Below are 17,789 nucleotides of genomic sequence, written 5' to 3' on the forward strand. Positions count from 1 at the left end.
TTGATAAATGACATAGGCATACTATTAGCTTAATATTGTGTCCAATTATCAGAACATTAAACACCAATTTCTTTTATTGGGCAATGTTATGACACTTCTGAGAATTCAAATACTGTTGTCAGTTCGAATAAAAGTGGTTGTGTTTGGTAATCATCGTACACTGGAAAAACACTAAATTCCTGATTGACCTTGGGATATGTTCATACAACAAACTAAATAAAATTTTATTTATTTTATCATAAGATATTTTCATTAATTCAGATCAAAACCTAGAATACAACTGAGCCCGAGCTTAACAGCAAGTCTATACTGAATATTCCAAACAACGTCAGTTAAACTTTACTGTACGATAGTTTTTGAACATACGATATCTGCTACCGTGTGTCTTCCACTCTTCTTAACCATTATTGGCGGGTGCGGACACGATGCGTATGGTAGCAAAAGCAGCCTCTTCTTCATTTTGTATATTTTTGAGCTTGTGGTGTTGTATTAGGAACCCTGAGACTCTGCCTTCGTGATTGTTGGAAGTGTTATAGTGTTAGTGTAGTTATTAATATTAATAAAAATGCCACGGGACAAGAAACACAAGAGGAACCCAGGACCTCCACTACCTCCTGCAGCAGCTGCTTCGGGTGAGAATCACGAAAATTTCTCGGGGAAATCCCTTTGTTGATATATTTAATCTTGGTCATATGGGGTGTATTTTATCTTGTTATTGACAGGGGAAACCGATATTTCGTTGTCATAGATGATAGTTTGTTTTTATTTCTGGACTCTAATCCAGCACACGGCAACTAGAGTTTCAAGGCTGTTGCGTCATTCAAGGTAACTGCAGCACTGCTGCTCTTTGTCTAAATGAGTGAATGTTCATTGCCAAGACTAGTTGTGCTTTTGCATCTTTGGCAATATGGTTTAATTGTTGATACGGTAGATTCACTTGGGTATTTATTCAAATCCTCACTTCGTGTTAATATTTTAATTCGTAGCTAAGGTACAACCTGGGAAAATCAGAAAGCTACAAACCCTAGGGCTCCAACAATGAAAGTAGGTCAATAAGTAAAGGAAGTAGTGAAAATATTTGAGAAGGATTGAATGAAAACCTGAATCCTAATTAATTTGTTTGGACAAAATAGAAAATAAAATTTTATAAGGTAAACGGACAAGAACATCACCTAACCTAACCTAGGAGCTGTATCCTTACTTACCTGGGTGCGTAAAGAGAAGGATGTTTTGTATAAATGTAGGTGAAACATATGTTATGAGGGGCAAGAAGTGAGGGTGCCAAGTTGTCATATTGAATAGTTACTTGAAGTAGAACCGTTTCAAGTACTTGGGATCTGTTGTTGCTGCAGATGTACTCCATTATTAGGTATTATTATTACTTACTAACGTACAACCCTAGTTGGAAAAGCAGGATGCTATAAGCCCAGGGGTTCCAACAGGGAAAATAGCTCAATGAAGAAAGGAAACAGGAAAATAAAATATTCCAAGAAGAGCAACAATATTAAAATAAGTACCACTTTAAAAACTATAAAATCTAACAAAACAAGTGAAATAACATATAAGATAGAACAGTGTGCCTGAGTGTACCCTCAAGCAAATGAACTCTAACCCAAGACAGTGGAAGACCATGGTACAGAGGCTATGGTAATACCCAAGATTAGAAAATAATGGTTTGACTTGGGAGTGTCCTTCCCCTAGAAGAGCTGCTTACCATAGCTAAAGAGTCTCTTCTACCCTTACAAAGAGGAAAGTGGCCATTGATCAATTACAGTGCAGTAAGAAGAATTGTTTGGTAATCTCAGTGTTGTCAGGTGTATGAGGACAGAGGAGAATATGCAAAGAATAGGCCAGATTATACGGTGTGTGAGTTTGTAGGCAAAGGGAAAATGAACCGTAACCAGAGAGAAGGATGTAATGTAGTATTTACCGTCTGGTAGATGACAATATAAATATGTTCAATGATTAAGGCACAAAGGCTAACAAATCTCACATATTCAATCATTGAAAAAATTGCCAATAAAATACTGATAAGGAAAATTTACTGGAAAAGTGTAGCTTTGCCTTCTATATCATATGGAACAAATGTAATGTACTTGATAGAAACTGAAATAGAAAAGTTAGAGAATTGAAAATGGAGTGTACAGAACGGTATTAGGGAGTGTAAAGAATGCAGCAATTGTAGCCCTGAGAGGGGATGTAGGAGCATCTGCTATGAAAGTTGAGGTACCTTAATAGCATTTATAAGGGAGGGAAGGACATACTAACAGCAATAGTCACTGATATGGAAGAAAAATAGAGGAAGTGGTGGATGCATGTGAAGATGTATGCTGAGGAATGTGGGATGGCAATGAGAGAAGTCAAGAGATGTATGAAAGAGTGAAATGGAGTGCAAGGAGAGTAATTCTGTATAAAAAAAACTGGAAAAGTGAAATCAAGGAGGAGGAAGTCTATAGCAATTCATTTTCTTCAATCTTATTCAGAACAAGGACAAGCACATTGGGCTTGAATTAAAAAAACACACCAAGGGGGAAATATAAACTATTGTGGTGTAGAAGAGAATGTTAACCACTTCATGTTATATTGTTCACAGTGTATTGATATAAGAAGAAAAGCAATATAACTCCAACAACCATACGAAGAAGATAGTGCACAACCAATTGGAAAATTTCCTTTTTCAATATTAAACTTACCCGATAATCATGTAGCTGTCAACTCCGTTGCCCGACAGAATTCTACGGAAGGGATACGCCAGCGATCGCTATACAAGAGGGGGGTGTACTCACAAGCGCCACCTGTGGCCAGGTACTGCAGTACTTCTTGTTGACACCACTTCAATTTTTCCTCTGTCGTGCTTCCGGCAAGACGTTCATGGATACGCTTATAATTTTGGAGTCTTGTTCACGGTTTTTGGTGAAGTATTGCTCTAAGATTTCAGCTTTCGCTATTCAGGAAGTTTTATTATTAGCTTAGCTAGCTTTTGGAATTAATTTGATTAATTATGGTGACGAAGAGAGTATGAACTCTCTTTCACCTTTAAATGGCCGACCCTTCCCTTAGACGGAAGTGTTGGTGTCTAAGAGAGTATAGACTCTTTTTCCTAATTTTGCTCACAAAAGTTATAGATTTATTTTATATCTCTCCGCCATTTATAGGCCTCTTCGATTAACTTCCTTTTTTTTATAAAATTATTAAATTAATTTTTATTGTTTATATTCGACCTTTCCTAATAGTAGGCGGTCTTTTCTTGTACCGAAGTTAATTAACATTGAGCCCGTCATTTCGGTTTTACCTGTTAACATATTATGCTATTTTAATGTTTTTGAAAGAATTTCTTTGATAGTCTCGTACTGTTTCAAAGTTGAACTAACGTTTTGTTTTGTCTCTGCAGTTGTTGACGTTCAGAACGTTCAACTTGCGCTCTATCGTTACGATAGAGAGAGAATTTTCACGGTGTCACGTTGCAGTAAGAGTAAACCGTTTATAACGTTTTGTTCATTCTTTCTTAGCTTAATGGTTTTAATTCTAATAAAGGAACTTTTTATTTGGGAAATCTTTCAGTTTTTTTCCTTTAACATAATATGTTTTAAGTATATATGATTGGGCTCTTCTCTCAGGTTCTAAGTCAAGAGAGAGAGAGAGAGAGAGAGATAGAGACGGAGGGAGAGAGAGCTGGATAAACGTTTCGTTCAAGCGAGTAACGTTGTTATCGTTTTTGCTCTTCTCCCTAGTCTCTTTAGGGGAAGAAGGTAAACGTTTCTAGAGTTTATTCTTGTTCTCAAGCTCGATGCGGTGAGAGATTTTAAACGTAGTTTATTTGATCTAGTGTTTAGTCTCTTTCCAGCCACTGAATTATTTATCTTTCATTAGATTTTTCTGTTACATTGTAATTCTGTTTTCGCAATTACTAACTTTTAAAGAAGGATAGAATTGCGTGTTTCAGGTACAATCCACTTAAAGTTTCGAGTTCAGTGAAATAAGTGCAAACAGAAATTCAAAAGTGATAAGTGATTAGCGCAAAGTGTGTCAGTGTTGTGCGTGAGGGTACTTCTTGCGTGCCAGTCGTCCTCCCAGTCCGGGACCTCTTGCAAGCTCCCAAGCCCAGGGGAGAAGCAATGTCGAAGGGCAAAAGGGTTCGGCAGGCCTTGATCGGCGCACAGAAGTATCCTCGGTGGTTGCGGGCGTGTCTTACAGAGACCGTCACTCCCACCCGCAGACGATTGAGCCCTTATTTTACTCGTCTGCAGAAGAAATTTCGGGGAGATAACGCTGGACTCAGGTCTCAAGACCTCTTAAACGTAAAGTCCAGACCTCTAGAGTTCAACAACCCGGATGCAGTCATTGGGTTAGCTCTGACTCTCCGCAGTCATCAGGTGACTGCACACCTCCTAAGAGAGGTAAGGTGATGCCGCAACAGACCTCATCTTCTGTTAAGGCTTTGCCTCAGCAGACCTTAGCGTCTGCCGACCCCAAGATGACTTTGCTGCAGTCCATGCAGTCACAGCTTGCGGTCTTAATGCGTGAGTGTCAGGCTGAGAAGGTTACACCTCCTCCTGCGATCGCTCCGCCTCACCGCAGTCCAGTCTGCCAGGCGTACGATGTTGAGGTTCCTCAGGATACCTTACCGCGTACTGAGTTGCCAGTTACCAGCGGTGTGCAGCAACCTCCGCCTTCCTTAAGGCAACCTCAGCAATGGGAGCAGGAATCTTATGCCTTACTTCCTCCGCTTCCGCTTGCGGTTCCACCAGCGAGGCAACAATCTCTTGAGGTACGACAACCCAACCCTCCTCAAGGCAAGAGCCTCAACTCCTTAGGCTAGCACCTCAGGAACCTCAACTCGCGAGACAAGAACTGCATTCTGCGCAGCCGCTACCTCAACTCTCGCAGCTCTCACCTCAGGAACCTTAACTCGTTCCTCAGGAACCTGCTACTGCGCATCCGCAACCCTTACAGCAAGCGCAACTCTTGAGGCAGCAACCTCATGCTATGAGTCAGCCACCTCAACGCATGCATCTGCCACTTTCTCCTCAACTTGAGCCTCTTCCCATTCAACTTGGGAATAACAAATGACAATAATAACACCTCATTACTTTCATAACTTGCATTTGTAATCATATACATGTATGCCTACACAAACATTATGATAATGGAGGTTATTTGTATTACTTATATAAAAATATATATGTATTCCTTGCAATATATTTTTAACAAAATCGCAAAATATGGCAAAAATATCTTCAAAACAAAAATGAATCATGAGTTATGAATGTAAGGTAAATATTATGTTGATATTAAACCCCATGCAAGCATGCATGAAGTAATGCAGTGTTACCAACAGGGCGAGTTTCCCTTTCCTGGGGTGAAGTAGATTATAGTACATTTAGTGTAGCTTAATTCTACGATTATCATGCCGGCTATCAAATTCATCAACAAATCAGTCTAAATCAATTCCCTCGGCACGTGCACTTTCAATGGACGGTAATGCGATATTACTCACTCTAGCACTGGTCATGGAATTTCTGAGAAATGTTACACGCCATGCAACACGCTCTGCTTACCTTACAGCATGCTCTACATACAGCATGCTCTGCATACAGCATGCTCTGCATACAACATGCTCTGCATACCTTACCGCATGCTCTGCATACAGCATGCTCTGCATACAGCATGCTCTACATACAGCATGCTCTGCATACAGCATGCTCTGCATACAGCATGCTCTGCATACCTTACCGCATGCTTCTCAGTCATACATCTTTGGTTGTTGCCAACTCACTAGACTGTCAAGCAGTTTCATAACGTTGCCTTCTAGTCTGCTGCTTTTGCACCAGTGAAACCCTCACTGAGAGAACTTAGCTTTTCTCGGATATGGTCCCTGTAGATGAGAAAGTGCTTTTCTCCCTCCTTCTGATATTCCCTTGAGGACTCTGTCATTTGGAGAGGAGCCTTTAGCTGCGTAGCCCCCTATGGACTTTTATTTAAGCATAACATGCTTCCAGGGAAGGTAATGGTTCCACTTCAGTCACTAACCCCGTCTGTTACCACACCTGCTCCCATAGACCTTGAGCTGTGTTGCAAGACATGCAGTCCAAGCTTAGTCCTTGTTAGAGGATTTTTTGTTTACGGAGTCAGTGTGTCACTGGGAAGACGTTCAACAACCAGCAGAAGTGACTTGTTGTGACGCAGTGCGGCAACCTCAGCAACCCGATAAGGAGTTGTCTGTACGACCCAGACAGTCTAGACAGCTTCGGGTTGTCACTGTACTTCCTCACTTCCCCATGGTTGACAGTTCACAGACTGTGCAGCAGTACCATGATCTTATGTCCGGCTCCGTCAGACGACTGGCTTTTAAGAGCTCCCACAAGTCGTCGCTGTCTGGAGATTCTCAGATGGACTATGGATCTGACCAAGGAACTGGGCCTCCTGGTCAATTTTGAGGAGTCTCAGCTCGTCCCATCCCAGACCATTGTCTCCCTGGGTATGGATCTTCAGAGTCGAGCTTTTCGGACTTTTCCGTCGGCCCCAAGGATCTTCCAAGCCCTAGAATGCATCCAGAGCATGCTGAGAAGGAACCGATGCTCAGTCAGGTAGTGGATGAGTCTAACAGGGACACTTTCATCGCTGGCCCTGTTCATCGTGTTAGGGAGACTCCACCTCCCCCCCTTCAGTATCATCTAGCTGCTCACTGGATAAAGGACATGACGCTAGAGACGGTCTCAGTTCCTGTTTCCGAAGAGAGGAGGTCTTCTCTCGCGTGGTGTAAGAACAGCTTTCTTCTCAAGGAAGTCTACCTTTGGCTGTTCAGAAACCCGACCGCCGTCTCCTCTCGGACGCATCAGACACGGGCTGGGGTGCAACTTTGGACGGACAGGATTGCTCGGGAACATGGAATCAGGAGCAAAGGACACTTCACATCAATTGCAAGGAGTTGTTGGCGGGTCTTCTGGCCTTGATAACTTCAAGTCCCTCCAGCTTAACAAAGTGGTGGAGGTGGACTCTGACAACACCACAGCCCTGGCTTACATCTTCAAGCAGGGAGGGACTCTTTCGTGAAGTTGTTCTAGATCGCAAGGGACCTCCTCATCTGGTCTAAAGATCGAAAGCTCACGCTGGTAACGAGGTTCATTCAGGGCGGTATGAATGTCATGGCAGATCACCTCAGCCGGAAGGGTCAGGTCATCCCCACAGAGTGGACCCTTCACAAGAATGTTTGCAGCAGACTTTGGGCCCTGTGGGGTCAGCCAACCATAGATCTGTTCGCTACCTCGATAACCTAGAGACTCCTGTTGTATTGTTCTCCGATTCCAGACCCAGCAGCAGTTCACGTGGATGCTTTTCTGCTGGATTGGTTCCATCTCGACCTGTATGCATTCCCGCCGTTCAAGATTGTCAACAGGGTACTTCAGAAGTTCTCCTCTCGCAAAGGGACACGGCTGACGTTGGTTGGCTCCGCTCTGGCCCGCGAGAGAATGGTTCTTAGAGGTACTGCAATGGCTGGTCGACATTCCCAGGACTCTTCCTCTAGGAGTGAACCTTCTACGTCTACCTCACGTAAAGAAGGTACACCCAAACCTCCACGCTCTTCGTCTGACTGCCTTCAGACTTTCGAAAGACACTCAAGAGCTAGGGGCTTTTCTAAGGAGGCAGCCAGAGCGATTGCCAAAGCAAGGAGAACATCCACTCTCAGAATCTATCAGTCTCAAGGGGAAGTCTTCCGTAGCTGGTACAAGACCAATGCAGTTTCCTCAACCAGTACCACTGTAACCCGGATTGCTGACTTCCTGTTATATCTAAGGAAAGTAAGATCCCTTTCAGCTCCTACGATCAAGGGTTACAGAAGTATGTTGGCAGCGGTTTTCCGCCACAGAGGCTTGGATCTTTCCATCAACAAAGATCTACAGGACCTCCCTAGGTCTTTTGAGACCTCAAAGGAACGTCGGTTGTCCACTCCAGGCTGGAATCTAGACGTGGTCCTAAGGTTCCTTATGTCATCAAGATTTGAACCTCTCCAATCAGCCTCTTTTTAGGACCTCACATTAAAAACTCTTTTCCTCGTGTGCTTGACAACAGCTAAAAGAGTAAGTGAGATCCACGCCTTCAGCAGGATCATTGTTTTCACATCTGAAACGGCTACATGTTCCTTGCAGCTCGGTTTTTGCTAAACGAGCTTCCTTCACGTCCTTGGCCTAAGTCGTTCGAGATCCCAAGCCTGTCCAACTTGGTGGGGAATGAACTGGAGAGAGTACTTTGCCCAGTTAGAGCTCTTAGGTACTATCTAAAAAGGTCTTAACCTTTACGAGGACAATCAGAAGCCTTATGGTGTGCTATCAAGAAACCTTCTTTTCCAAGTTCTAAGAACTCAGTTTCTTACTATTCAGGCTTCTGATTAGGGAAGCACATTCTCATCTGAAGGAAGAAGACCTTGCTTTGCTGAAGGTAAGGACACATGAAGTAGGAGCTGTGGCTACTTCAGTGGCCTTCAAACAGAGCCATTCTCTGCAGAGTGTTATGGATGCAACCTATTGGAGAAGCAAGCCAGTGTTCGCATCATTCTATCTCAAAGATGTCCAGTCTCTTTACGAGTACTGCTACACCCTGGGACCATTCGTAGCAACGAATGCAGTAGTAGGCGAGGGCTCAGCCACTACATTCCCATAATCCCATAACCTTTTAACCTTTCTCTTGAATACTTTTTATGGGTTGTACGGTCGGCTAAGAAGCCTTCCACATCCTTGTTGATTTGGCGGGTGGTCAATTCTTTCTTGAGAAGCGCCGAGGTTAAAGGTTGTGATGAGGTCCTTTAGTATGGGTTGCAGCCCTTGATACTTCAGCACCTTAGAGTTGTTTAGCCTCCTAAGAGGAATGCTGCGATCAGTAAGGAAGACGAACTTATTTAAGGCAGAGTAATGGCTCAAGTCGACTTCCTTACCAGGTACTTGTAATTTCATTGTTATTTTGAATAACTGATAATATGAAATACGGGATACTTAGCTTCTTGATATACATGTACACTGGTTTTCACCCACCTCCCTGGGTGTGAATCAGCTACATGATTATCGGGTAAGTTTAATATTGAAAAATGTTATTTTCATTAGTAAAATAAATTTTTGAATATACTTACCCGATAATCATGATTTAATTGACCCACCCTTCCTCCCCATAGAACCAGTGGACCGAGGAAAAATTGAAGTGGTGTCAACAAGAAGTACTGCAGTACCTGGCCACAGGTGGCGCTTGTGAGTACACCCCCCTCTTGTATAGCGATCGCTGGCGTATCCCTTCCGTAGAATTCTGTCGGGCAACGGAGTTGACAGCTACATGATTATCGGGTAAGTATATTCAAAAATTTATTTTACTAATGAAAATAACATTTTTTTGTGTGTGTTTAGAAAATATTGGAAATAAGAAAAGTGTACAATAAATGTGGGTGAAAAGAGAAAAACTAGTAAAAATACGGAACACACAAAACTAAAAGAAACATAGAGGCGCCGATGCAAAGGCGAGACCTTGACCTGAAACCTGGACCTGAAGTATGGTTAGTGTATCACGGAGTATCTCTTCAGATGGGGCAGGCAAAGCAGGTGGTGTCTTTTGTTACCTTGACTATGAGGGTCATCAGGTCTGTAAACCATTCGGTTTATTAGTGTCTGGTGACTTGAAAGTAATGATCATGCGTAGACCAAGTGCAAATTCCAATTGTGTGATTCCCTATTGCATGGTTCTCAATTGTATGGTTATCACGTGATTCCTTTTTGTGGTTGATCCATCGGGAAATAATTGTAGAGGTGAAATGAAAGGAATCCTTACTTCAGGGAGAAGATACGATTGGAACGTTACCGTGAAGATGAATCAAGAAGGGAAGACCGCAAGAAGAACCTTGATGCTTGTGAAGGGAGGCTCTCAGCCTGTACAAGCAATGAGAAAGAACCGTAGATTCATCTTTCATAGGTTGTCGTCTCTGGAACTCTGAAGAAAGGAGGGAGTGAGGGCAACACATATTAACCTGCTTGGGGGGTGCTCATGTTTGGTTTCTTGTGAAACTGAATAGTGATGACAGGCGTGTAAACCACTATACCGCATAATAGAATTTGTGTTTTTGGGAAGAAAAAGTTTGATATAGAACCTCGCCTCACTTTCAAGGTGATAACGTACTGTACCAGGATTGTCCTTCCAAGTAGAAACGCTCTTGGTATGTATAGATGGTTCTCCCAACGTTCTTCAAAGTCTCTGTATTACTGAAGTGCCCTGGTGATGTCCTGGCTCCTCCCAGGAAACTGTTTAAATCTATCTGTCCAAATTTCATGAGTCTGACTGATCGGACTCCTCTTCTCACATGAGAGAGGAGATCACAGAACATTCATTCTTCTTTGTGAAGATATGTCTCTGAAGCTCCTGAAGAGGAATGAGGTTGAGGTGGTGGCTTTCATCAAAACAAAAGGAGTGTGTATGCATTCCTGTACGGAACCAAGTACAGTACTGTTCTGGTAGCAGGTGCTTGAGCACCTGTAATTTGTACTGACTCACCTATCCATGTGGGGTTGGAAGGGAATACAGTATAGCAACACCTTTCTAAAGTGTACGTGATGTGAGGTCTGCCGGTCTTTTAAATCTGAATGATTGGTCTTCACACCTGGTTTCTTCTTTGAGTAGCTGGTGTTGTGTCCTAATACTTGGCAATTCAAGAAATCTTGCTGTGTATTCCTGTACTGAATCAAGAACAGACTCCAGGTGGGGGACCAACTCTGTTGAGGATAGGACAATAGCTTGAGGGTCTGGCTCTTCAGAGACTAAGGTACAAACAGCTATTGTGCCCTCAAAGGCTAGAGAAGCACTAGATGCTTTTCTGATTGGCCAATGTAAGAGCATGACTCATAGGCATATAATGAGTAGGCCTGTTGATGGTGAGGAGTCTTTCCGGTGATGACGTGCATGTTGTGTGTCTTGATAATAGAGCGTTCAGATCTGTTCCGATATCATTGTCTCTGGAACTGTCGGAAGAAGAACGGGAAAGAGTAGCAGCCTATTTTTCACTATCATGGGTATGAGACCTCAGTCCCATAGAAGTCCAAGTTAACACCTGTATCTTGTACCACTTGGAGATGGTTACGATATTGGTACGCATTGTCCTCGTTAGAGACCTCAGTTTTAAATATTTAACTTAGCCGGTGAATATATAGCTGCAACTCTGTTGCTCGACAGACAAACTCTACGGAAAAAACTCGCCAGCGATCGCTACACAGGTTGCGGGTGTGCCCAACAGCGCCATCTGTCGAACAGATACCCGGCTCTTATGTAAACAAAGACTCTATTTTCTCTCTGTCGAGGTGTCGACAAGACGTACTTTACTCGCTGTTGAAAACTGGAGTTTTTCCCATCATATTTGGTGAAGTACTATATTCTGGTTTGAGCTTTCGCAGTGCAGGTGTTTTATCTTCATCTTAAATCTTGAACTCTTTTTGGATAGATTTAATTTTGGTGACAAAGAGAGTATGGACTTTCTTTCACTTTTAAATGGCCGACCCTTCCCTTAGACGAAAGTGTGTTTAGGTTTTTAGTAATTATCTTATCACGTTATAAATTAATTATAGATTTTCCTCTTCGATTAACTTTCCATTTATAATAAACATAAAAAGTAAATTTTAATGTTTTGTTTATATGCGACCTTTCCTGAGAGTAGGCGGTCCTAACTTGGAAACCGAAGTTAATCAACGTTGAGCCCTTTATATCGTAAATAGCTTTTAAAGAGCTAAGGATTTAAAACTTTTTAAATGAAATATTTTATGGAAGAATTTCTTTGAATAGTCTTCGTACCTTTTTCAAAGATGAACTAACGTTTAGTTTATTTATGCTACGCAGTTGTTGACGTTCAGGACGTTCAACATGCGCTCTATCGTTACGATAGAGAGAGTGTATCACGGTTTCACTTTGCAGAAAAAGTAAATCGATTCTGACGTTTTGTTCATTCTTTCTAAGCTTAAATGTTTTAAATTCTATTTTAAAGGAACTTTTTAATTGAAAAACCTTTCAGTTTTTTCCTTTGGTCAAATAACATGTTTTTTTTGACGAAATGTAATTGGGCTCTTCTCTTAGGTGCGAAATCAAGAGATAAAGAGAGAGAGAGTTAGAGACGGAGGGAGAGAGAGGAGAGAAAACGTTCCGTTCAAGCGGGTAACGTTGTTCTCGAGTTGCTCTCGTCCCTAGACTCGGTACGGGGAGAAAGGATAAAACGTTTTTAGTTTTTATTCTCGTCCCCAGGCTATGTGCGGTTAGAGATTGAAAACGTAGTTTTGAAGGAACTAGTGTTTAGTCTCTTCCTCAGCCACTGACATTTTTATCTTAAAATATGTTTTCTGTTTTTTGCTGGTATTAATGAGCTTGCATTATACGACTGATTTCGCAATTACTACCTTTAGATAAGGGTGGAATTGCGTGCTTCAGGTAGAAATCAGTAAAAGTTTCGATTTCAGTGAAATAAGTGCAAAACAGAAAATCGAAGTGATAAAGTGATATTGCGCAAAGTGTTACAGTGTTGCGTCCGAGGGTTCGTCTGTTCGTGCCTGTCGTTCACCTAGTCCGGGACCTCTTGCAAGCTCCCTAGCAGGGGAGAAGTAATGTCGAACGACTTATGGGTTCGAGAGGCCTTGATCAACGAACAGACGTTTCCCTCTATGGTATCGGGTGTATCTTACCAAGATCTCCCCTACCATAAGGCGAGAGAGACGTTTTTTCTCCTCGTCATCCGAAGGCTTTTCGCATAAGAAACCTGTAACAAGGTTTCGAAGCCCTTAAGCGAAAGTCGGTCCTTTCAGGACAGGTCCAGCGTCCTGGTTACAGCCATTAGGACAGCTCTGACCCTATGCAGTCATCGGAAAACTGCTCGCCGCCTAACAAAAGCGTAACAGGCAAAGTGTTGCGGTCACAGACGTTAACCTCGTCTCTTACCACAACCATTTCCGTTGATCCTTAATGGGTTGTACAGCAAGACATGCAGAATATGCTTGCCTCCCTTATGGAAGACTATTCTGCCGATTAGTCCGTTGAGTCTAGCCGTTTATCTCATCGATATCCTGGCTTTCAGCCAACCTAACGTTCCTTTGTGCTTCCTGTTGACGTTGGCGTAGCTAAGTCACGTCAGTCAGGTTGTTTAGAACCACTCGATGCGGTCTCGTGTGGATTTTCAGCCGCATTTGGACGTTAGGCCACTTGCTGGTGCTCCTGTTGACGTTCAGGACGTTCGCTAACAATCGGAGTTGACTTGTTTTGACGCTGTGCGTCAACCTCCGCATTCTAGAGTTGTTTTGACTGCTCAGTCTAGGCAGTCAAAGCAGTCTCGAGTGGATGCTGTGCGTCCTCACGCACCTGTTGTGGTTGACAGTTCAGTTGTTGACAGTTCACAGACTGTCAAGCAGTTACATGACGTTGCGTCCTGGTCCGCTACTAATGCACCAGTGCGTGTGGACTCTGCTTGTAAAACATTGCCACCACGGTAGGTCTCTCCCTTGCTTGAGACTCGGCTTTTATCGGACAAGGTTCCTGTAGATGAGGAAGTTGCTGTTCCCCCTCCTACTGATATTCTCTTGAGGACTCTGTCAGACGGAGAGGAGACTAAAGCTGCTTATCCCTCTATGGACTTTAATTAAATCATGATGATTTTTTTTTAAGGATCTTTATCCGGATCTTTTTGTAACTGCTGCTCCTCGTTCGCCTAAACGTCAGAGCTTACACTAGGCCTAGCTACTTCGAAGCCGTTGTTTATAAGCTAGTGCTCTCTTGCTCTCCTAGAGAGCTTTACGTTTGCTAGGCGACTGGTTTATCACCAGGAGGAGTTTGGGGAATACAGCCTTTGCTTTCCCTTCTTTTAAACTGGCTTAGAGCGAGAGTCTGATATGACACGAGAGAAGTTCTCGGCTTGGGAGTTCATGCCTCTGCCCAGATAGACTTCTCAAATCTCGTAGACTCTCCCTGGCGCCTGGCCAGGAGACGCTCCAAGTTTTTTACAGGTCAACTTCACAACTGTTTTTTGAGCCTTTGATGTTTTGCTGTACAATTATGTCATGCATAAACAAGGCTTTCAGGGATGGAAAGCGGTACCGCCTCAGTCGCTAACCCCGTCTGTTGCCGCACCTGCTCCCGTAGACCCTAAATGGGCTTTTGCTGCAAGACATGCAGTCCAAGCTTGCGTCCTTGCTAGAGGACTTTAATGCGGAGAAGGTTGCTGCCGAACCTTCTGGCCAACAACCTTCCAACCGGTCGGTTGTGCGTCCTGTTGACGCTGAGGTAACCTTCTCGCGTCTACCAGTTGAGGTGGTTCCTCCACCGAGGCGACCCAGTGTGGGTTGGCAGCCGCATGTTGATGTTAAGCGACGCTCGGAGGTGGTTGTTGACGTTCAGGACGTTCAACAACCAGCAGAGGTGACTTGTTTTGACGCTGTGCGTCAACCTCAGCAACCCGGTATGGTGTTGACTGCACAACCCAGACGGTCTAGACAGTCTCGGGTGGACGCTGTGCTTCCTCGCGCACCCATGGTTGTAGACAGTTCACAGACTGTGCAGCAGTTCCATGATGTTGCGTCCGGCTCCGTCACGCATGCACCAGTGCAACCGGACTCAGCGAGCCAGACGTTGCCCACTCCGTTGCCGTTTCCTCATCAGTTTTCGGATGAGGAACTATCTGATGAGGACGTTGCTGAACAACAAGACGATCAGCCCCCAGAATAGATCAAGCCCTGCTATCCATCCAGAAGATGCTGAAGAAGGAACGCTGCTCAGTCAGGCTGTGGATGAGTCTGGTAGGGACGCTGTCATCCCTGGAACAATTTGTGTCACTAGGAAGACTACACCTCCGTCCTCTTCAATGCCATCTAGCTTTTCACTGGGAAAAGGACAAGACGCTAGAAGCGGTCTCGATCCCGATTTCCGAAAAGTTAAAGTCTTGTCTGACTTGGTGGAAGGACAATATCAACCTAAGAGAGGGTCTTCCCCTGGCTGTTCAGACTCCCAACCACGTTCTCTTCTCGGACGCATCGGACGTGGGCTGGGGCGCGACACTAGACGGTCGGGAATGCTCAGGACTGTGGAACTCGAGTCAGAGGAGCATGCATATCAACTGCAAGGAGTTGTTGGCAGTACATCTGGCCTTGAAAAGCTTCAAGTCTCCTTCGAGGCAAAGTGGTGGAAGTAAACTCAGACAACACCACGGCCTTGGCGTACATCTCCAAACAAGGAGGTACCCACTCACTGACGTTGTACGAGATCGCAAGGGACCTACTCATCTGGTCAAAAGGTCAAGACATCTCCCTAGTAACGAGGTTCATCCAAGGCAACTTGAATGTCATATCAGATTGTCTCAGTCGGAAAGGGCAAGTAATTCCAACAGAATGGACCCTCCACAAGGATGTGTGCAAGAGACTTTGGGCCACTTGGGGCCAACCAACCATAGATCTCTTTGCAACCTCGCTGACCAAGAGGCTTCCAATCTATTGCTCCCCAGTCCCGGACCCAGCAGCAATACATATAGATGTTTTCCTCCTAGATTGGTCACATCTGGATCTCTACGCATTCCCACCGTTCAAGATTGTCAACAAGGTACTGCAGAAGTTCGCCTCTCACGAAGGGACAAGGTTGACGTTAGTTGCTCCCCTCTGGCCTGCGAGAGAATGGTTCACCGAGGTACTTCGATGGCTAGTAGACGTTCCCAGAAATCTTCCTCTAAGGGTAGACCTTCTACGTCAGCCACACGTAAAGAAGGTACACCAAAGCCTCCACGCTCTTCGTCTGACTGCCTTCAGACTATCGAAAGACTCTCGAGAGCTAGAGGCTTTTCAAAGGAGGCAGCCAGTGCGATTGCTAGAGCAAGGAGAGAGTCTACCGTTAGAGTCTACCAATCGAAGTGGGAAGTCTTCCGAGACTGGTGCAAGTCAGTTTCTGTATCCTCGACCAGTACCTCTGTAGCTCAAATAGCTGATTTTCTCTTATACCTGAGAAAAGGATGATCCCTTTCAGCTCCCACTATCAAGGGCTACAGAAGCATGTTGGCATCGGTCTTCCGGCATAGAGGCTTAGATCTTTCCAACAATAAAGATCTTCAAGACCTCCTTAAGTCTTTTGAGACCACCAAGCCCTGGATGGAATTTAGACGTGGTGCTAAGATTCCTCTTGTCAGACAGGTTTGAGCCGTTACAATCAGCCTCCCTGAAAGATCTCACTCTAAAGACACTTTTCCTGGTATGCTTAGCCTCAGCTAAAAGAGTCGGTGAGATTCATGCCTTCAGCAAGAACATCGGTTTTTCGTCAGACAAAGCCACCTGTTTGCTGCAACTTGGTTTTCTAGCCAAAAAATGGGCTGCCTTCTCGGCCTTGGCCTAAATCTTTCGATATTCCCAGCTTATCGGAGATCGTAGGCAATGAACTAGAAAGAGTCTTATGCCCTGTTAGAGCTCTTAAGTTCTATTTAAAGCGTACCAAACTTTACGAGGCCAATCTGAAGCTTTATGGTGTTCAGTTAAGAAACCATCTTTGCCTATGTCAAAGAATGCTTTATCCTACTTTATCAGACTGTTAATACGAGAAGCTCATTCACATCTGAGTGAGGAAGACCAAGCTTTGCTTAAGGTGAAGACGCACGAAGTTAGAGCTGTTGCAACTTCCGTGGCCTTTAAGCAAAATAGATCTCTGCGAAGTATAATGGACGCAACCTATTGGAGAAGCAAGTCAGTGTTCGCGTCTTTTTATCTAAAGGATGTCCAGTCTCTTTACGAGGACTGCTACACACTGGGACCATTCGTAGCAGCGAGTGCAGTAGTGGGTGAGGGCTCAACCACTACAATTCCCTAATTCCATACCCTTTTAATCTTTCTCTTGAAATGTTTTTAATGTTGTTTTTATGGGTTGTCCGGAAGGCTAAGAAGCCTTTCGCATCCTGGTTGATTTGGCGGGTGGTCAAAGTCATTTCTTGAGAGCGCCTAGATTAGGGGTTTGATGAGGTCCTGTTGTATGGGTTGCAACCCTTGATACTTCAGCTCCTAGGGGTCGATCAGCATCCTAAGAGGATCGCGAGGCTCCGTAAGGAAGACGTACTTAAAAGGCAGAGTAATTGTTCAAGTCGACTTCCTTACCAGGTACCTATTTATTTTGTTTTTGTTATTTTGATAACTTCTAAAATGAAATAAAAAACTCTTAGCTCATAAAATGTAAACATATATTACTGGTCTCTACCCACCATCCTGGGTGTGAATCAGCTATATATTCACCGGCTAAATTAAATATTTAAAAATGATATTTTAATTATAAAATAAATTTTTGAATATACTTACCCGGTGAGTATATAAATTAAATGACCCTCCCTTCCTCCCCAATAGAGACGCAGTGGGACGAGGAGAAAATTGAGTCTTTGTTTACATAAGAGCTGGGTATCTGGTCGACAGATGGCGCTGTTGGGCACACCCGCAACCTGTGTAGCGATAGCTGGCGAGTTTTTTCCGTAGAGTTTGTCTGTCGAGCAACAGAGTTGCAGCTATATATTCACCGGGTAAGTATATTCAAAAATTTATTTCATAATTAAAATATCATTTCTATACAAGTCCAGGTTAACGCCCGTATCGCGTACTATACGGAGCTGGTTATGATATTGGTACGTATTGTCGTTGTTGGATGCGCAGCTATGTTGATTTTATATCTTCAGACGTCTTCTTTCGGTGAAATAGTAGAGCACAGTCGAGGGTGCTGCATTCAGTATGAGACTGAACACGGGTGCAAAAGTGGTGCATACCAATACAACTGTGCACGCAGCA

At 43.8% G+C, this 17,789-nt stretch overlaps 1 protein-coding gene across 1 annotated transcript in view; it reads left to right on the forward strand.

The window, feature by feature from the left end:
- Positions 1 to 397: 397 nt before the first annotated feature.
- Positions 398 to 17,789, forward strand: part of Ifrd1 (Interferon-related developmental regulator 1) — a 71,717-nt gene continuing 54,325 nt past the window's right edge. The window contains exon 1 of the mRNA XM_068378888.1: positions 398 to 632. Within this exon, the coding sequence (XP_068234989.1) occupies positions 566 to 632 (67 nt within the window). The 5' untranslated portion in view covers positions 398 to 565. The remainder of the gene's footprint in view (positions 633 to 17,789) is intronic.

Source organism: Palaemon carinicauda, chromosome 8 (assembly GCF_036898095.1).
Source record: "Palaemon carinicauda isolate YSFRI2023 chromosome 8, ASM3689809v2, whole genome shotgun sequence".
Classification (NCBI taxonomy): domain Eukaryota; kingdom Metazoa; phylum Arthropoda; class Malacostraca; order Decapoda; family Palaemonidae; genus Palaemon; species Palaemon carinicauda.